General features: G+C 30.8%; 1 protein-coding gene across 1 annotated transcript in view; it reads left to right on the forward strand.

Moving 5' to 3' along the window:
- Nucleotides 1–22,067, forward strand: part of Pdk (pyruvate dehydrogenase kinase) — a 52,099-nt gene that overhangs the window by 2,853 nt on the left and 27,179 nt on the right. Inside the window, exons 2-5 of the mRNA XM_035367607.2 lie at nucleotides 7,352–7,490; nucleotides 7,791–7,862; nucleotides 12,645–12,829; nucleotides 16,125–16,211. Coding sequence (XP_035223498.1) covers nucleotides 7,352–7,490; nucleotides 7,791–7,862; nucleotides 12,645–12,829; nucleotides 16,125–16,211 — 483 coding nt within the window. The remainder of the gene's footprint in view (nucleotides 1–7,351; nucleotides 7,491–7,790; nucleotides 7,863–12,644; nucleotides 12,830–16,124; nucleotides 16,212–22,067) is intronic.

Raw genomic sequence — 22,067 nt, forward strand, 5'->3', positions numbered from 1 at the left:
ATTTGGTAAATTCAAATTTCATTCCTTGCAGCAATGGCACAAGAAAATTATTTAAATTTAACTTTACTATTCTTGTGAAACTATATATAAGTCTAATATATATCCTGGTAAAATCCTAGTATGCGGTGCAGCCTTGGCGCGACTTTGAAAATTATCGCCAATACCAAAAATGATCCAAAGAACGTCTATATATATATACTATATACACATAGTATATGTATATACACACATAGTATATGTACTATATACATAGTATATACTCTGTTTAACTATATATTTTCTTTTAATGACCCGTTAACTACTCATCACATATATCCCGTTTTTACTGCTCATCATAAAGTCGTCAAATCCCGTGTGCACCGGATACTAGGATTAAACCATATATCCTAAGTCGTGCTTTAAATGGAAAATGCAATTTGAATTTTGTCAGTCGGCCCAGTAGAACAAGAGATATAGAACTGTACCCCTCTTTTTTTTTTTTTTTTTTTTTTTTGCAGTGTACTTATTATGTACTTATGATAGTTATTGATATCATTACCTAACTAAAACCAGTATTTTGCAAGCTTTTAAAATTAATATGCATCTTTTGTATTCCGCCATCAGGTTTTTTTTATTATAAAAACAAATGAAACCGTATAAAAATATAAAAAAAAATGTTGGTACTATTCGGTTTCGAGGGCCATAAAAAAAATTGCAGCGAAAATGTACGCGCAAAAACGCTAAATCTAGCAAACGTGCCCATTTAACAGAGCGCCAAATCTAGCGTATGCGCTGATTTCAGATTACGTAAGTTTATATAGTTCTATATTTCTTAAGATACCATTGAAGTACTTGTTTAATTTTTAAATTCTTTTTTGATATACTATGGATTTAACAATTTGGAAATTGCCCATGACGAAAAGTCTGCAATAGAATTTTGGGTAAAGTGCAGAATCCCCCACTGCTTGACATGTTTTTAAGAATTGCACATACTCGGTATCCATGTACACTTGACCTATTTTCACTTAAAAACAATTTCTCAGAATTGCACAAAAAGGGCACTGTGCACACCCTTGACTTTATCTATGTACACATCGACCTATTTTCAATTAAAAAGTAAAAGAAAATTGACAAAAATCCAATTGTTTTTTACCCTCATAAAAAGCGGCAAACAAATAAGTGGGCGATTCTGCACTTTACTGAGAATTTTTTTTAAAGAAAAGGCATTATTCATTATAGAAAATAATGTTTGAACAAGCAACGAGATGAAATTATGCTGTAGCGAAACAGCGATGCGGGCATCCATTCAGTTATGTTTAGCAATTTTGATATAAATTATAATAATGATCTGAAATAGTTATTTACTCTTATGCTTCCAATCAGTCATGTTTAGCCTTTTTCATATAAATTATAATAATAAAAAGTATTATATGAAATAAACTTTTCATCTAAGTTAAAACATCAATCTAAAATAGTTATTTACTTTTATACTTCATTCCTTGCCGCAATTATTTTTGGCAGCATTGGCATCAATAGTTTGGCGATTTTTTACGGCCCTCGAAACGGAATAGTACCAAAATTTTAAATCACATAAGGATCATTTTATTCTATGACATTTTGCCATTTCTCATTTCTCTGGCAGTTGGAAAAATCCTTTTTTAAAAAAAAGTTCTTTGGATAAGTGGAGTACGTGAAGATGTTATTGTGGTGCTTTTTGACAGTCTCCCAAGAAGTGAACTCCATGCCATTCATACAAATTTATTGATCTGAAAAGGGGAAAATCTGAGGGGACAAAGTCTGGTGAATGTGGGAACGTGATGCAAAATGTTTCAACCATATTTATAAAGTCTTTGTGTTATACTCATTAAAATGCGAGGTTGAGCATTGTCGTGATGGAAGACAATACCTTGATGATTGCTCAATTCTGGGTACGGAGAAAATGCAGATTCACCCACTGCTTGGCGTGTTTTTAAGAATTGCACAAACTCGGTATCCATGTACACAATGACCTATTTTCATTTTTTAAAAAAAACAGAATTTCACAATTTCTGCATTGTGCACTCCCTTGACTTTGTCCATGTACACATCGATATATTCTCACTTAAAAAGTCAAATGAAATTGACAAAAATCCAATTCTTCTTACTCTTGTAAAAGGCACTAAATAAGTGAACGATTCTGCACTTCACCCCTGGGTACTTTGCTTCAAATTTTGCTTTTAAAACTACTATTTGGGAACTGTATTTTTCTGAATGTGTTTGATTTGTTGGCAACAATTCATAATATACAATTTCTTTTTATTCCAACTATACACAAAGCTTTACTTTTTTAAGAATCACTGTCCTCATTGATACTGAAGAAGGAGATTCATTTGGCTTATTCTATTATCTTTTTCTTTTAACATTATTATATAATATCCACTTCCGATCCCAATAATGAAATGAGCAATTTATTTCTTTGCAACAAAGAATAATAACCGGAAACTCGAGCAAGCATACTCTGCTCACTAAAAAAGAGTATGCATAGGGTACCCGTGCAGCATAGCATGAAAATAGGTCATTGTGTACATATCTAATCTTTCTTAAAACGATCACTACCATGTACTTTTTGGATTATTTATCTTGTCTGATAGCTTCTAAACTGCATATAAACCTTAAATTAGGCTTGAACCTGGCCACTGTACTACTCAGTTTCTCAGGTAAATCGTAATTCTAGCTGGAGCCTCAAATGAAAGGTCTCCAGTGTTTCTTTTATATAAGTGAAACACAGTTTCAGCAAATAAATTTTATCTGAAAAATAAATATATACCTTTAAAATCCATTGTAACTTCTGAATTCATGCCTGTCTTTCTCTGGGGAACAAATTCTTTAATGGAGGTTAAGACTTTTAAGGAAAGAAAAGTCCCATCCACATCTCAAAGGCTTATTCTCTAGGTAGTGCAATAAATTTATGAAAGTAAGTAAAAATAATAAATAAATAAGTTTTGTTCCCGAAAGTATTAACAGTGATTACCTTGATCTTTATCCAGTACTAGTGATCTCTCGCTGTAGAGCTCATGCAGACTTGAGCTATGTAACCAAATACAGGGGACAAAAATTATCACTTATGCAGACCTTACATTTATTCTCATTTTGTCATCGGATTGTATTCAGGGAAATAGATTTTTCCTCCTCAGTCGCATTCTGCTTGACAGCTAGAATTATATTGGCAGGGCTTCGTGGTCATAAAGCGTTGGGCTCTTGTCTCTTAGTTTTCTAAGCTACAGTTCTCCATTAAAATTTATTTCCATACTTTCATATTGTTTCTAGCATTATCTCTATTTTCATTAGCTACTGGATGTGCTGGAAAAAGGATAGTTCTTCCACTTTCCCATTGAAATAGTATGTTATACTGTATATGTAAGGTCTAAATTCAGCCAGAGACCGACTGAGCTAGTTAAAGATATGGAATAATTAGAAAACATGCTTTGATTTGAAAAGCCGCAAAATCCAAAAATTCATTTTTGGATATTCCAGTCATAGCACTGCAGTAAACAAAAATTATGCCATAACACGTGTTAGAATTATGTAACATGAGCAGAAAAAATTGTGTTTAAGCATCTGCTTTAGTCAAGTTCACTCCCCATCAACAAATAATTAGAAGAAAACAAACTTTGATTTGAAAAACCGCAGAACTTTCCACATGACCCAGAATATAATGTATGTTGTAAACCTGTGTTCACTGAGTCTTTATTAATTAAAGTCACCTGTTAACTGAGCATGCGATCAATCTGAGGAAACCATTGGGATAATGTAGACATTAGAGAGTGTAATCAGTAATTTTCATGAATTCTTTTATGTGATTGATACTTTGGCCTTTCTCCTTATGATTAATTTAATGGCCTATTATAATCAAAAAATTTTATTTTCATATGTTAAAGATGAAAGTAACACTAATTGACAATGAATTTGTAGACTGTTTTAAAGAATAAAAGGATGACCCTTTGGAATGGATAAGTACAGAAAACAGAAAACCATGTTTTTAGTGGTGATGAATTCATTTGCTCTATAGATCTGGAAAGCAATAAAGAGGGGTACTTTCTGTTTATCTGCACTCTTACTGAAAAGTTGCAAGCTTTTTAGCGACTTTGGAAATCATTCTTGAATTCATTGCTGACTTTGGAGAGAAATGTTTAGTTGGGTATCTTTCCATCTGTTTCAGCAATGCATCCAATGCTACTTATTTTATTATATTCTACTTTTTCAATGTAAGATGTTTCTGCAGTATTGTTCTCATGTACACAGCAATCTGTTTTCGCTAAAATAAAATCACAGAATGTACAAACTTAGCATTGCACACAAAAATCCTAAAATGAGAAAGAAAAAGAGATGCTTATCATAGCTTTAACCCTTTGAAGGCCAAAAGGACGGCTTTCATTCAAATAACCACAACTGCCCGAAATGGCCAAGATTGCAATATTGTTTTCTTCCCTTCTCCTAAAGTATGCAGTTCCCCCAAATGCATTGTATCAGTTTATTGCAGATAGGGTTGATCTTTAGATTATGGTAACTTGGCGATTTTTGGCGAAAATTTGGCGACCAACTCTCCTACAGCAACCCTCTATTTTTTTTTCCCGCCGCCATTTTGTCTTCACGAAGTAAAGACATGTTTCTTTTCTTTTTATCTACTGAACACTTCTTCCAACAATCTACTAGCCGAATTACACTTATGCTAGAAATTTTATCTAACAAAACTGCTTAATCATGACAAATATTCACTGTAAAATTGGGAAAAAGTGCACAATACGATACTCCTTACGCTTTTTTCAAAATAACACATACACATAAACTATGTACACGCCGACTTATTTTTACTTAAAAAAACATCCCAGAATTACACAAAAATGGCATTGCGCACACTCTTCACTATATCTATGTACACTGCTTTTTTCTCATAAATTACAAAAATTTAACGAAAATACATGACAATTTTCTGAATCTTTAAACCCGTTAAAAAGAACATATAATGAAATTACCTGATTGCGAAAAAGTATATACCCTTTCCAAATATGAACATTTCCACATATAAAATAAATAAAATATCCAAAAACGTTTACCTCTAAATCATCTATTATATTATACACGTCACCAACGAATTCATACCGCAAGCATTACAGATACTTAGTGTAAAATATTTAAATTATTTCCATGCACGTTTACTTTAACTAAAACGTATACCAAATTCCTACAAACATAAAATTCACAAAATAACTATCATTTAATTAAAATATAATTAAATTCAAAAACACTACTTAAAATATAAATAAGCACATACATTAAATTAATAAAAATTAGCTTACAATCCTAGTTACTTTAAACTAAATCATTGCTAATAACAATTTTCCCAATAATACCAAATTACTTTACTTCCACCTTACATTTAGAACAATGCATAAAAATAATATCCTCAAATAATTAAAAATACTAACTTACCTAATCTTCTTCAGAATCTTGATTACGTGTCCGATAAACTTTCCTTATTTCTGTTTCAGGATCTTTAAAATCATACTTATAGTTCACAGCAAGGTACCAGGTAAAATAAATAACTTAATAAAACATCTTTACTTCTATCTCGCACAACCTTAAAGAAACACTTATTACTACCCCTTTCAATCCCACTAAATACCCATTTCGAATTCACTTTAGTTAGGGCCATGGGATCCCAAAAATTAACGAACACTGTTTCACACAACACAGAATAAAGCCAAATACAAAATTTCCAGATTTTTTCCCAATTTCCCCCCTTTTCCGATTAAAGAACCGTAATTCGTCCATTAATATCACATGACATATCCCATGATCTCTCATTTCCCTCACACAAAATAATGCGTAATCGGAACTGAGTACTGCTCACATTATTACCAAAGTCCCAGGTAGTAACCTTTATCGCCTCCAAAATGTCGTCAAACTACCAGTTACCATATTCTAAAGATCAGCCAAACAGCTTTTCCTAAAAGGCTAATGGAAGCTTCTTTGTCAGGAAGTAGAAAGAATGTCATTTGAAATTTCCACACCTCTTTGTGCATTAATGGATGAAAAGGGGAGGAAGCAGACAAGGTGGGTAATGGACGTTGATGAGCATTTTGGTATTTTAAGCATACAGTTAGTGAAAACTTCAGTTTTTTAAGTGTTATATGAGCTGCATTATGTTGTGTGCACTTAGAAAACTAAATTCAAGATTTTACTAAATTCAGAACTTTCCACATGACCCAGAATATAATGTATGTTGTAAACCTGTGTTCACTAAGTCTTTATTAATCAAAGTCAAATCAAAAACTGCAATATACAGCCTATAACTATGCCAAAAAAGCTGAAATTCATGTAGGAGAGATTATAATCTGCTGTCACACTGGCAAAAATATTCTTAAAATGGAAAATTGTCTGGAGGGATACTGTGTGCATATCCTGGTTACCACATAAATAGTTTTTGATAGCATGATAGTACATTGCTCAGCAGTTCTCTTTTTTTTTTTTTCCAGCATTTTGGGTGGAGGGTGTTAATAATAAAAAAGTACCCAGACATTTATGACTAAATTTTTAATAAATTTTATTTCTTAATTGAAATTTTCTAATATGCAATCACCTCCTGAATACCAGAAGTTACATAAATGATTAATTTAGAATCACAGTTAATCTGAAGGCAATTAAATGGAAAGAGAAATAACCTATGTTATAATTTTAGAAAAAAGCAGTTTATAATTTATCTGTATTTCCAAACAGGTTAATCTGGAGAATAAGTTTGTTTAGTTACATAAATTAAATCAGTGTTCAGAGAAAACATAATGAACAGTAAATAACTGAAGAATAAACATGTTTAGAAAAAAGCACCTGATAAAGAGAAGCATGTAAAGTCGAAATTTAAATCTGGGCAAAATTCTACTTAAGAATGCCTTTGGGGGGGGGGAAGATATTTCCGCAAGTTTGAAAGAAGGTGGACATAAATTCCTCATCTTTGATTTGCAAAAATATTGCATAATATTTTGCTCCTTGAATAAGAAAGATCATGTCAGTTTCCTTCAAAATTCATAGAATTTTTTTGTATGACTAGTATCAGTCTTTGACTGAATTTAAATAAAATTAATGCTGTTAATTCTAAAATTTGTTGCTTGAAAAATCTTAATTAAGGTGATTTTACATCACAGTTTCAAAACTGTTCTTTTGTTAGTTTTTTTTTTTTTTTTTTTTTTTTTTTTTGTTTTGTTTTGTTTGTTTTGGGTAATTCTATTTTCTCAGTGGAAAACTGAAGTATTTATTAAAATATGTTTTATATTTTGATGTCTTTTATTATCATGTTTCTTCATGTTTTTTCTCTAAATATTCTGCTTTTGTTTTTAAGGTCGCCAGGCATGTGAAAAGACTTCATTTATCTTTTTAAGAAAAGAACTTCCTGTTCGTTTGGCAAATATAATGAAGGAAATACAGCTATTACCAGAAAATTTACTACAGATGCCCTCAGTAGCATTAGTTCAAAGCTGGTAAATGCAAATTTGTATTATTTATACTTTTAATTTAATTTATATATCTTTTAATATTGTAATATAAAATTTTTTTATTCTCTTATGAGATTTGTCATGTGTCATAATTAATATTGGATCTGATGTTTCTGGTATATGTGAATTGCAGTTACAGTATGGTTTAAATCTACTTGTATTTATAGTTTAATAGTAATCTTAGTTTTATAAAACATTTGTAAAGTCTGTACTTCTGAGTAATACATTTTAGAATAATAATGATATAATAAATTTTGGAATAACAGTGCTTAAAAATATTTTCAGGTATGAAAAAAGTTTTGAAGAAATTCTTGTGTATGAAAAAGTAGATGCAAATAATGAAAAGATTTTAGAAAAGTAAGTTGATTTCATTCATTTTTTAAAAATATGAAATTTATACAAATTAAGTACCAAATGTTTCTGCATAAAGTAATTAAATTTGGTAAATTGAAAATATTTACAAAATCTGATTATGGATTTATTTTCATAAGCAAATCAATTACTTACCAGATTTTCAAACTTGGCTATTAAATGCATATAAATGTGTATAAATGTTAAGTAAAATATCAAGAAACTTAGAACTTAACGGTATAAAGAATCAACATTTCAGATGCTGTGTTTATAAGTATCATTTAATTTAAAAAATTTTTTAATGATTTAAAAATTGAGGTTTTTAGCTGAGAAAGTTAGGTACTTTTCCATTTTGCCGGCGCAAGCGATAAAGTCACCAAAAATGGTACAACTAATGCCAAACAGAATATCCTCGCTGTTAACCTTTTCTGCCTCATTTTCAAAACAAGTCGCAGCCATTTCTTGTCAGATTGATTATTTCTTTCAATACTAGCATACAGTTACATAGAATTTTTACCAGATAGCTCAATTTTATGCCCTAAGACCCTTCGCAGTAATTAAGTCAATTAGGATGCAATCACACTACTCATCCGAAGGCGAAAATATAGAAAAGGCAATGTCAAGGGTTAAATTCATCAATTCGAATGAGGATGCATTATCGAAGTAAAGCACTGCGGTTTTACGTAATTTCTGAGAAGCTGTTCGTACGAATTGAAATAATTCTTGCATTTAAACTTGTATTCCAAATCACGATTTAACTTGAAATTAAGTAGATAATTACTGACAGAATTAGATTTATGTAGCATAGTTTACGTGAGTTGAGATAGATCACTTGGGGTCACGTGATATGAAACGGTGGATCAGGATGTTGTACCATTAAAGCATAGTAATTCTTAAATTAATGCGTTTTTACAAATTTATGGTTTTTATTTATTGTTTTTTACAAAATTTTAAACAATATTAAAAAGTTTATGCCTTTAAAATAAAATTTTCTTAGAACTAACATTTGTTAAAATTTTTTATGTGTATGCTGTGTGTTGTCACCAATAAAATCTGCTTGGCGAGAGTGTCTACCAGCGGCTGAGTGGTAAAGATGCTGAACACTGGTAGTTCGGTCTGAGGTTCAAATTCCACGAACGGGCTGGCTGCATGGGCGTTTTCGTGGTTTTCTCCATGTGTAACGTGTATACGAGCCAGTTTCCCCTAGATTGTCCTCCATGAAAGGCATTTCTCCCTTTAGGCAGATCGTGCTTTGCCATAACTGAGTAATCCATCTATCTGCTTGGCGAGACTTGCGCCGGTGAAACGGAAAAGTACTGAAAGTTATTCTATCAGGTATGATAATATTCATTTAACTTTGTAAGTAGTAACAAGGTGCTACTTAACGCCAAACATAAATATTGGTGCAAAATCTAACTAGACAGTGGCAACCCTAACTGTATGTAAAGCTTGATGGGGAAAAATGATGTTGTGATAACAGTAATGGATCATGTAATAATAGAGGTACACAAGATAATAGAGGTAATATATGTTTGTTATATATAATGTTTAATGTGCACTATGCCACTGTTAATATTAAATATTGCACAGCTATTCACAGTGAAATATAAAAAAGCTACCATATTTGGTGCTTTGGTGCACATTTAGTGCCCCCATCAGCAGAAAAGGTACCCTTTATACTATTTTTTTTTTTTTAAATAGTAATTTTGTTCTTTTCAAGTTCAAAATCATAATTGAATAAAAAGATACCAACTATGCATTTCCAAATAGAAACAAATGACATTTACACTCATATTATAATTCATAATAATATTTATTATTTAGGCTTGTTAGGTTTTTACAATAAATAATCATCCCTTCATGCAAAATTAAAAGTATTTACATACATTTCTCTAATTGTTTTTTGAAACCAACTCTGTCCAAACATTATATTTCAACACCAGTAATTGATAAATGTAATGTCAAAACATTTAGCTTTGGTTTTATAATCACGATCCACAGTAAACCTATTTAGTTTTTGTAAAGAAGGCTATACATGAACTACTGTTTTTCTGATTTTTGTCTTGCATTTTAAAAAAATGTTTAAAAATTCGGGATCTCCCTTCTACAGAATAACAAACTGTGGAATATTTTCAAAATTGTGGAGCTGGTTATGTAGGCGTGCATATTCAAAACATTTAAAGACTGTGGTTTGGCAAATGCTATGATAAACACTGTGCAACTGTTTAAATATGTAGCAAATATGTGTGAAACTCAGCCAAAAAGCTGACTATTTTGTCACTGTTCCAAATTTGCTAGACTTTTGCCACTGTGCTTGACAGCATACAGTTAGGGTTGCCACTGTGCTTGACTAGAATGAGTTTTAATGAATTTAATTATTAAATAACCTCAAAGCGTGAGCTCATAATCTAATTTTTGTTATTTGTTATATCTGTAATATTGTTTCTGTTAATTATTGTAAAGAGCAATCAATTTATCTCGTGATCAAACTGTTATCAGAATAATTGGCACAAATTTGAGATGATCTTCATGAACCTTCATGGTCAACAGGAAGATATGAAAGTACCTAACCAAGCATTAATTTTTTATTTATTAATTATAATAAATGCAGTTGTTTTACTTGTATATTGGGTTATCCAAAGAGTTCTGTTTTTTTTTTTTTTTTTTTTTTTTTTTTTTTTGATAAAAATGAAGGATGGATGATTGTTTTTGAAGGCTTTTGATAGTACAAATGAAGTGGTTAAAAAGAGTCAGAAAATTTCCATTGAACCACATAAATACTATTTTGTTCTGTGGCCTTTTGCCATCTTTCCAGTAACTGGAGAATTTTTTTTTCCCCCTCCCAGTGTTTGTAAAGAAATTATTAAGGTGTTGTTTTACAGTTTTTCTGAAGAAGTGAACATCAGACCATGTAAAGGGTATTTAAGTGACCTGAAGGAAGATGAAAATCTGAGGGGGGTAACACAAAACCTCCGAGTCATATTCATGTTTTACATTTATCGGAATGTGTAACTGAGCAGTGTCATGTCAAATAGCATGTCATGAGCACTGTCAAATATTATGATAGAAGACAGTGTCTTGATGTTTGGTCAATTCTCAATGCTTTGCTTTGATTTTTCTTTTAGAACTACCATTTGGGAATAGTATTTTTCCCAATTTAATCTTGAATTTGGTAACAATTTATAGTATACATTTCTTTTATGCCTCACTATACACAAAGCATTCCTTTTTTGGGATGCAGCCACCTTTGGAGGTTACTGAATAAGATTCATTCAGCATTCTCATGGTCTTTCACTTATACTATTATTGTATGTTATGTAGTCCTCATATCCGCTAATGAGCCATTTCAAAAAAGGAGCTTTTGTATTTCTTTTCAGCAAAGATTTGTATGCCATATACTCTTTTTTTTTTTTTTTTTTTCCTTAATTAAGAAAACAACTACGAAATTCCTGGTGTTTCACAAAGTATTCCACAAGGCTTACAGATATAAGTAAATAACTCGTAGCACAAGGAGATACAATTCAACAATAAAAGCATAATATCTAGGTCTTGAGAAAGCAAGGAAAAGAATATAAAATACAAATACTTTTATAATAAAAATACTAAAATATACCATGAATAATTAAACTATGTTAATACTCCTATAAAAGAAAATAAACCCAGCATATTCTGCTCCGTTAAAGTATGGGGTACTTGTATATCAAAGCATCTTACATACCCAGTGTTTTTTGCGTGTTCATATACTGTAATTTTAAGGAGTATTTAAGTGTGCCTGATAGTTCCTGAACTGTATAACATGGATTTTCAGTCATATCTTAACCTAATAGGTCCTTATTTGTAGTTGATGATATCCCAGAGTAGAAATCATTATCAAGGTGTAGTTTCTGTGCCTAAGCTTCTCAAACCACCTTTGAGTTGATGTCATCAGACAGCACTTTGTCTCTGTGTAGCAGAAATTTTATGAGAAGTCTGACTAGCATTTTTCCCTGTTTCTAAAATAAAAGATCATAATATGACGGAAGTGAACTTATGGGTTCTCCATTGTTAGCACTGCACTGAAACAAAAATTATGTCACAACACAATGAATTATGCATCAAGAACAACAAAAGCTTTATGTAAACATTAACTTCTTTCAAGGTTATTCCATATCAACAGTAACAAAATAATTAGAAGAAAATGGGTTTCAACTTGGAAAACTGCAGAACTTTCCAGATGACTCAATATAAGTATGATTTGGTAATGAAATACTAAAATAAGAATAATGTAATTTAAGAAGTATATTTTAGTTAGCTGCTTCTTGAAATATTATGAACAGTTACTTATTTACAGATTATAAATTTGATAAAGCAATCATTGGAAGCTAAAAGTAAAAAATCTATAAAAACAGAATAATGAAAATTTACCACTTGTAGACTTTCTTTTGCCTTTTCTCTTACTGTTTTATGTTTGAACTTCTGCATGCCTAATTCTAAAGATAAAACTGTAGGATGAAATCTGTGTTAATATTTATACCATAGTTGATATATGCAGTTTTTTGCAATAAAAGTAAAAAATGAAAAATTTATTAAAAAATATTGTGCTGCCTTTGATTAATATCCAGTCTTTTGTAAAAGTGTCATTGAAATTTTGAAAAGAAGTTTCACGAATGAAATTTAAAGAAATTTAAAGCATAAAGAATATTTTTTTACTAATTTAAGTTTCAAGAATGAAGATGTAGTGCATTAATAAATAATAAAATTTTAGATGGTTATGATTTCTTTTAAATTTGTGTTTTTCTTTCTTTTCAGCTTTTGTGAACGTCTGATCAAAATTCACAACCGCCATAATGATGTAGTTCCTACCATGGCTCAAGGAGTAATTGAGCTGAAGGAATTACATCAGTTAGATCAACAAACCGAACACAGTATACAGTATTTTTTGGATAGATTTTATATGAGTCGTATTTCTATACGAATGCTTATCAATCAACACAGTAAGTAATATTCAATGCACATCTTCACCTGTGAAATATGTTTTAGAAATATATGAAAATTATAGTTACATTTAAAATTTAAGGAGTACGTGTACAATAACTAGTAACCGCTGATATACTCTCAGCCATCTATGGCTGCATTTTAGAGATGAAATATATTTTCAGTGTCAACTTGTTAATGAAATAGGTTTTTTTTTAGTTTCTGGCATGTACTGTTTGGCACTCGCATTGAATTGTTGTTCTCCACAGCTTTTCTCTTGTTCCATATAAACTTTTAAATAAGTAGGCAATTAACTTTTCTTAAACCAGTTATTTAGTTCATATTCTAGCACTTTATTAGGTGTTGTTAACATTATATTTCCATCATATGTATTCTATCAATCACAGTTTTGCTGAGAATTGGAACACCCATGGCGTTTTGGCAAGATACCATGTGCTTGGAAATAATAGATAGTGCCTGCTTCATTTCTCAGAAAACCTAGTAAATATGTGATGTAAATTCTACTAAAAATTAATATTAAACAAATATTGACATAAGAGTTTTCTGAGGGTAAAAGATTCTAAAAATGATGTGCTGCAGGTATATGCTTTCCCTAATTGGTCTAAATTCAATGTTGAAATTTAAAAAAGTAGCATATTCTTTATCTAAAATAAAGAGCACATTAGTTAACAAGAAAGGAAACAGAAATAAAAATTTCACCTTTGTAGAAGAATTTGGAATTAGGTTCTTAAACACTAACTGGAATCATAGTGGGGAGGGGGATTTTTTGCAGGTACCATCTGATATGCAAATACTGGTCCATGCTTTGTTGCGTGACAGAAAATAAAAATAATAATAAAATCATTATGCAGGGGAAGTGGATTACTAAAACTGTAAAATATAGTAGTTTGTACTAGAATTTTATTTTAAGGGTGAAATGGGCTAATTAACTAAAGGGGGTAAAATGTGCTTTTTCTCATGTCTGACATAGAAATGGACCCAATATTCATTGAAAGCTGTGAATAAAGGCATTCCTTTCCATCGGCTGATAATTGTGTTTGTGCTTTATATTAATTAATAAATCCATTAGAGAATCAACATTTGAGTGAAATTAACAAATTTCCAGTGGATCCAGAGCACTGTTCTATAAAGATGCTCAGACCTTTATATTGGAAAGCCTTTTTTTTTTTTTTTTTTTTTTTTTTTTTTTTTTTTTTTTTTTAAAGGCAGAAATCTTTATAAGGATGTCTCAGCATAAAAGTGGCCACATGCTAATAAAGATTAGTTTCTACCTTATAAAAAGAAACTTTGATAAAGGTGTAGGCTTCTTTATGTTAGTGTATTGCTTTGCAAGTAGAATTATCTTTTGCTTAACTTATCAAAGTAGCATATTAAAACTCTACTTACGCAGCAATGCCCCATTCTGAAGGCATTCAAATTTTTGTATAGTTTGGTCCCTGTTTGAAAAGATAGAAATATTTGTAGGAGTGCCCCTACATAAAGATACTTCAATTCTTATACAAATCAACATCTAGAAAAAAGCTACCTTCATAGAAATGTAGGCACCTTTATGCCACAATGTTTTGACAGAAGTTTTTTTCGTGTAAGGGAAAAAACAATACTAGAACGATCTTACCTAAGCAATAGATATTTGGGGAGTCATAAAATGAAAATTCTTTCCAGTGAAGCTTCTAATAGTGCTAAGAAACTTTTATCAAATTAGTCATTCGAAGGTGTGTTTTCTTTAATTTATGTCACAAAATTATACAGGCCAAGAAAACTGTTTCAGAGCACGGTCTACAGAGGCTGTTCACACATTTTTTAGACGATGTATATTGTATTCACAAAATTAAATTACATAAAATTCTTGTGTTTTAAATCTTCTATTTCACATCCCTTATTCTGAACTATCTTTCGACACCGCAATTTCCAGGATAATAATGCCTTTTGAAGTGGCAGATGAGATATTCTATCCCATTCCTTCCGAACAGCTTTCCAGAGTCCTGTTAGGGTTTTGGGACAACGTTTGGATAATGCAGTTTTTAAAGTCTGAAAGCACAAAAATCCATAGGTGACACATCGGGAGATTTAGTAGGGATATCAGTGAAGGGTATGGCCTTGAGACCGGTTTTTTTGTTCCATTTCTTTTAGGAAATTTACAGTGGATTTTGATGTGTGACTGCTAACTTTGTCCTGATGGAGTCTCATAGATTGATGGCACTATGGGTAAATCGATGGTATTTCGTTCAGAAAAATTGGCGATAAAATATGTTCCTGATAGTATTTGGAGTTAATCTTGACATTTTTCGCACTCTCTTTATTTTTAACTTGCCATTTTAAGAAAAACCAGCAACAATCATGAATCTCTTAGAAAAACTTTCTTTCGATTCTTTGAACCATGTACTTAAATTTTTTCTCCCCTTTTATGATAATAAATGGTTTTTTTTTTTTTTTTTTTTTTTTGTTACAAGCATTTAAATACACCCATGCTTAATTTATTGTGACAATTGTTTTTTTTTTTTTTTTTTTTTTTTTTTGATAAGTGTTTCTCATATAGAATTCTGCAGCGTGTCCTGTGTTGAGCGATATGCTTTGGAAAAAGATGATGCACATTGCGTTTTTTCACTTTCTTAAGATTTAAATCAACGTTTATCATTTTGGTTACAGTGGACACCAAGCATTTTAATGATTTTGCAACTGTCCTTTGACTAGGGGGATTTTCTTTTAACATTAAATAACGTACCTTTGCAATAGTCGAAGATGTCCATTTTTTCCTTGGATGCTTGTTTGGAATTTTTGTCCCACTTGAGGCTCCAATTTGATGTTTTTTTCCTTTCTTGTTGATGATATTACCTATCGACACTGTAGATATCACAAAACCATGACTCTCACATCGTTTTTGGATAAGAGTATGCATATTTCTCTTCGGAAAAAGTGTAAATGTAGCCTTCGAACCACTGCTTTGTTAAATTCGCCATTTTGAATAAAAACAAGCCACAGATGTTCAAGCCACAGACGATAATTTTGACTTTTAAAAACATAGTACGATTGCAATTACTTCTTTTGCGGCAAACGAGTTTTTATTACCACTTACCAAAATCGTTGTGCGAACAGGCTCTGTATTTGGGCAGAAATTATGTCTGTCAGAAATCTTGTGTTTAGATTGGCACTGTTTTGGAAAGATTTTGGCTAACTGGTTTCCAAAGGTTCATGAGTACTGACCATTTTGAGAGTTGTGTAAATAATTTGCTTGGTGAGTTTTCTATTGTTGATATCTGTGCTTATTAATATATTTTATCTTTTCTTTATTTTTAGCTTCTTTGTTTGGTTCAAATCTTAATGGCCATCCTCGCCATATAGGGTGCATTGATCCAAGCTGTCGTGTGACTGCAGTCTTAAATGGTAATTTTACTGTATTGCACAAGTAACCTTCAGAATGTATTTTGGAATATGCTATATTTATATTGAGGCCATTGTTTTTCAAGCATGCTGTCATAATTCAATGTATCAGGATTGGACACCATGCCCACAAAAGTGTGTTATAACCACTTTTTACAGACACCATATCCACAAAAGTCCATATGTAGCTTTTATTTTTGCAACCACTGGTCATAAACATATACTTCTAAATACAGAAATGCTTTAAATGATGAATATATTCATGGTCTGGTATTTTTTAATTTGAAAGGAAAATAAAAATCAATTTTCAAAAAATTACAAAATCGTAACCTTTTATTTGTACTTATATTTGGGAAAATTTTGTACTCATAATGTAAATAAAATGCGAAAAAATGTGACTCCTGTACAAACACATACAACAAAAGGGGGGGAACTGACTGTGATATTCAATTTTAAAATTTTCCAGTTCTTTGTTAAGAATAAATTTGATTAATTCAAGGTTTGGTTTTTTCTTTTAAATGCCATTTTGTAATATTTTGTAATTTACTGTAATGTAATATTCTTTAATTTATAATTTTGTTATAATTGGTGTGCTAAAAATGTGTTATTAATATTCTCATGATGTTTTATTAAATTATTAATTTAGAAATATTTTTTCTAATTTTTAATTTAAGGAAGTAAGCTATGGACCAATACTGAAGTCTTCTAGTGTCTTCTAGAATGCGAATTTTATAAAATTTTGTGAAAAAGATATCTTTTTAAAAATTTGTATTGATAAATATTTTCAGCATAGAAATGCTTGTCATTGAATCTTGCTGACACCAGAAATCTTTTTTCTAAACTGATATGTAACTTTCAGTTACTCTGAAATGTAAACATTTTGTTCTTCTATTTGTATATGGCTCCTAAATGTGATCTCAAGCTTAATTTTTTTTTTTTTTTTTTTTTTTTTTTTTTTTTTTTTTTTTTTTTAGTACAGAAGGCACATTTTTTAAAACGAATGTAAAATTTTCCTAATTCTACCTGTAGGGAGGAGAAACCATGTAAAAAGTTAGATTTTTACTTTTTTTAAAAATTTAAAAAACAGGGATATTTTTAATGTTTAAAACAGTTTTGTAACTGGCTAAATATGTCTATGAGTAATAGTAGGAAAATAAAGGCCATCTAAGGACTTCTGTGAACATGATGTGTATGTGTGTGTGGATATATATACAGTTACAAATATTTGTAATTTGTTATTAATAATTATTATAATTGTGTAAACTTCTTTATTTTCTTAAATTTATACCTTTATTTTTTTTTATAAATTTATAGAAAAAAAATTTTTGCTATATCCTTTCTTTCCAGAATGCATTTTTCAATTTAAATCTTAATTTTTAATTTAATTTGAAAGAGCATTTCATAATGGAAAAATAAATAGTATAACGCTTTTTAAAACAAGAATCATTTTAATAGAGACTTTAATCTAAACTCTTGTTTAGTTTATAATTCATAATCAAAGTGTGAAACATTGTGATTATTTTAAAGCAAAATAACTCTGCACATATGTAAGAAGCAATTTTTACATTACGTGATAAATTAAGTAATATAATTAAGTTAAAAATGAAATTTAAATTCACAATTTTAAATTAACCGCTTGCCTGATTATCCCGAGTTATCTCAGGTTTGTATTTATTGCAGTTAATTATTATCCCGAGAAAACTCGGGCGAAGCAGAATTTGTTAGTACGATTTCTTTTATCACAGTTTTATTCAGTCTGGAGGAAATGAAAGGAAATATGCAGCTTTGATTGGCAATTTGCCAAATTTTGTTGGTTGCACGATTCTTTTGAAGGGACTGGTCACGTGTTTCCCTATTGTATAGTATATGTTGGCTTGTGGATTAGTAATGTATAAAGAAGGATGCATGTGTTGAAACAAAAATAAAATAATGGCAATGATTTTTCAGATAGTGATTATGAAGTGGAAATTTTTTTTTTTTTTTTTTTTAATAAAATCAAACGAGATAGTGTACTCTGTGCTCCGTGAAAGAGATTCCAGCGGTAAGCCAGTAAGGAAAGAGACCAGATACCAGTGTAGAATGTCGGGTATCACTCTGTGTTGTCCCTTGTTTCAAAACTATCATACAAAGATTATATTTCACTTTTTTCCGTTGCCCGAGATAACTCGGGATAGTAAACTGATATTAAAAATAAATGCTTTTACACCTTCAAAAAATTAAAAATTCAACTTAAAAACCTACATATTTTGATTTGTTTCATTTTGTTGTATTTAATAATAAAATAAAGAAATGTGATGATTTTTTGCAATTTTTTTCAAAAAAATTTGTAAGGGAAGCGGTTAAGAAATATCCAAACTGGGAAATAATAGGCAGCATTTGCTGGATAAGAGGGAGCAAACTTTTAGCCCCTAGTAGATTTGTGATGTAACAAAGACCAATCAAAAGTGTTTAATTTTTTTTTTTTTTTTTTTTTTTTTTTTTTTTTTTAGTTTGTTTGTTTTCACAGACTTATCTATGTAACTGAATTTCACTACACCTGATGCCTCTTAGACCCAAGTCTAGTGATATTAAAATGATGATTTGCTCATTTGATGTGGATACCCATAACTAATGCTTTAAAAGCAAATGCATTAATCCTATGGAGGTGCTTTATTATCATAAAAAATAAACCAAACAAACTAAATTTGTTCAGATGGATTATGATAATTAGTTCTGTGTAATAGGATCACTATGTCTGTATAACTGATCTTATGAGCACTAATCCTAGTCTGCTATGAGTAAAGTTATTCTGTGAAGATTTTGCAAGAAGTATTCAGCGAGTTGGCCCAAGAAATTTTCAGACTGATACCAGTGAAATTTTTAACTTATCAAATAAAGTTATCAGACACCCAGGACCAGCTCCAAAGGCAACCCAAGATGCTGATTTTTGTAGATATCCTTTCTTGTTTGTCTGCCTTGAACTCTTAATTTAGACTAAATCTTGGAAGTCTAGTGTTTATGAACACATTTTTAACAATAATATGCTTTCTGTACTATAGAAACAGCTTAGGAATATTGGAGTATTTTCTTTCTTATGTCAGTACGAAAAAATCCGTGTTTAGAAAGAAAAACTTTTAACTATAACTAATACAAGAAGGTGGTGCACAGACTTTTTTCTTAACCATATATATCATTTCAGAATAAGTTGAATCATTTATTACATGTTATACAAATCTGACTAATCAGTTCTTTGGCCATCATGTTTCAGAAGAAATGAAAATAAATTACATTTTACCAAACCTTAATGTGAATAAGCTGACTGGAAGGCTAACAGCAAAAAACATGGTGAGACCTCCTATTAATAGCAATGGTAAATTATGATCCCACCTATGTGAGTTTCAGCATATTGTTGCCTGACTTAAAGGCATGTTGTATCTCTTTTTTCCTAGAATTTTGATGCAGAAATTATGTTTGGTATAAAGTTTGTACAATTATATGTTTTTTTTTAACAAAAAGGGGCTGTGGAGAGAACAAGTGTGGGGAGGGAATACTGAGAAGTGTGCATGTCTTGCATAAAAAAAATATATATATATAGCACCAGATGTACAAATATCAGTGGGATAGACATAAAGGTAACCCCCCCCCAAAAAAAAAAAATCTTAAAATTCCAGTGAGTTTGCAGCTTTTCAGTAGGGCTGTGCACAGTCTAAAAGTACTGTGTATTTATTATTAGTAGTGTATATTCTTTATCGTTATTAGCAGTAAGTATACTGCTATTAACAATATAAACTAAATTATAGAAATAGAAAGTAAAAACTGCAATAAAGTTAAAAAACTAAAAGCTATGGAAAAGCAATCAACAGCTTCTCTGCAGGACCCATAATTCTGGATATAAACTGGTATCTGTTTTTATAACAAAATTGTTCAAACATTGGTTTCTGCTCCTCATTTGTGGATAATTCAATAAATTACTCTTGTATTAGTATGGATTCATCCAAGTTCATGGGTCTACTTGCAAAAGGGTCCCACATCTAGTCAAGATTAACCAAGTGAAGAATATCTTCAAATCTTCGGCTGAAGTCAGAATGAAGAGCCATTAAGTGTTAATAACAAGCAAGCAAATCTTCATCTCTTTTAGCAGTTTTTAAATGATTTGAAATCAAAGAGAATTCTCCTCTCCCCAGATTTTGTTTGTATAGAAAACATTTTGAAATACAGATATTATATATTAATAGTTTTGGTTAAATTTAATTGAGAGTTTTCCTAAATTTGTCAAATTAGTCAATCATGCAAGTTATGTCTTATTGGAACTTATTCTGAATTAAATTGAGCTGCAAAGCAGTGTCTTTAATTTCCAATAATACGAAGACTGAATAAAAGAATCTATAAAATCAATCCAAACATCACTTTTGGACAAACAATGAACTTCCATGTTAAGTAGTAAATGATTATAATTTTCATCAGTTTCCAAATGAAACTAAATAAATAATCTCTCATTTAAAGATTCCATTTGATTTTATTAACTGTTCAAATGACATAATCTAGTCATCCATATAAGCATTCTGTAGCATTTTTTGTTGCAAAATGCTGTTGATGAATGACATAATGTGTAGATAATTCATTTGATATAGCTTGTGTTATGTATGCTAGAAAGTCTCTGTATCATCTTATTATTGACAGAACACCTTCAGATGTAGCGGAGAGGTTATGACTCAAGGGCATAGCTTTTACATAAAAATATCTTGTTAATTCATTAAGTATTGTTTCACTTTTCATATCCAAATATTTTGCAAATAAATCTCTTTTTTTTTTTTTTTTTTTTTTTTTTTTTTTTTTACAGCATCTCACATAAGCCCAAAATAAAGCTTAAGTTCCTGGCAAAGTTGTCTCTTCAAGCTGTATAGAAAATTCAGATGTTCTTAAATATTCACATTTTTCCAGACACTGAGCCATTTCATCAACCCTTCTTTATATTGCAGGGGTGGCCAAAGTGCAGCTCGCTAGCCTGATACGGCTCTTGCAGTCAATTTGTGCGGCTCGTGCATATAAAATATATGTATGGAATAGAATAAACTAAAACTATTCAATGTCCCAAGAGAAGTAATTAATTAGTTTAGACTTTTTTTACAAAGTTATCATGGATTTCTTTCTATTTAAAACCTCCTCCACTACTTCTATAATGATGTAAATATAAAATTGTGCCGTTTAGAAAATCTAGATGGGGCTCTCTAACATTCCTGAATTTAAACGTGCGGCTCTTACTGACATGAAGTTTGGCCAACCCTGTTATATTGTATTAATCTCAATGGAATTCCTGCAGTAAATAAAGTAAAGAAATGTTATAAGAAGCAGTCCATTGTCATCTTACACAAATGTTGTTTCAGTGACAGTGTTTTCAAATTATTTTTATTTACAGTTATAAAAAAAAGTTAAATCGTTATCTTTTTTCTCGGTATAGACTTTTGTCGAATGTTGATTTGTTTGACAAAGTTTTATTGCACAGAAGGCACATAGGTGAAGTACTATATCCTAGTAAAAGAATGAAGCCAAGTTTTAAATATTCAAGACTATATTGTCTGCATTTTTTCTTCAGCTCACTCGTATTGTTGTTATTGTCTTGTCCATGAATTTCATGGAAGAATAGTTGCCAGAACCTGAAGGAGACCCAGTTTTGAAAGAGAGCATCTGGAGGAGGGCGAGGTCTTGCACTCCTCTTACCTGCTACCAACCCACACGAGAGGACGTTTGGCTGGCTATATATTTAAAGTATCCCCATGCCGCATAAACACTATGCATTTACAAACATCCATGCCTTCTCCGGGATTCAAACCCGGGCCCTTCAGTACCATAGCAGGCTTCTCTAACCATTATACCATCTGA

The sequence above is a fragment of the Stegodyphus dumicola genome, chromosome 7, assembly GCF_044657685.1.
Source record: "Stegodyphus dumicola isolate Sdum_Otavi_A_Nest chromosome 7, ASM4465768v1".
In the NCBI taxonomy this organism is placed as follows: domain Eukaryota; kingdom Metazoa; phylum Arthropoda; class Arachnida; order Araneae; family Eresidae; genus Stegodyphus; species Stegodyphus dumicola.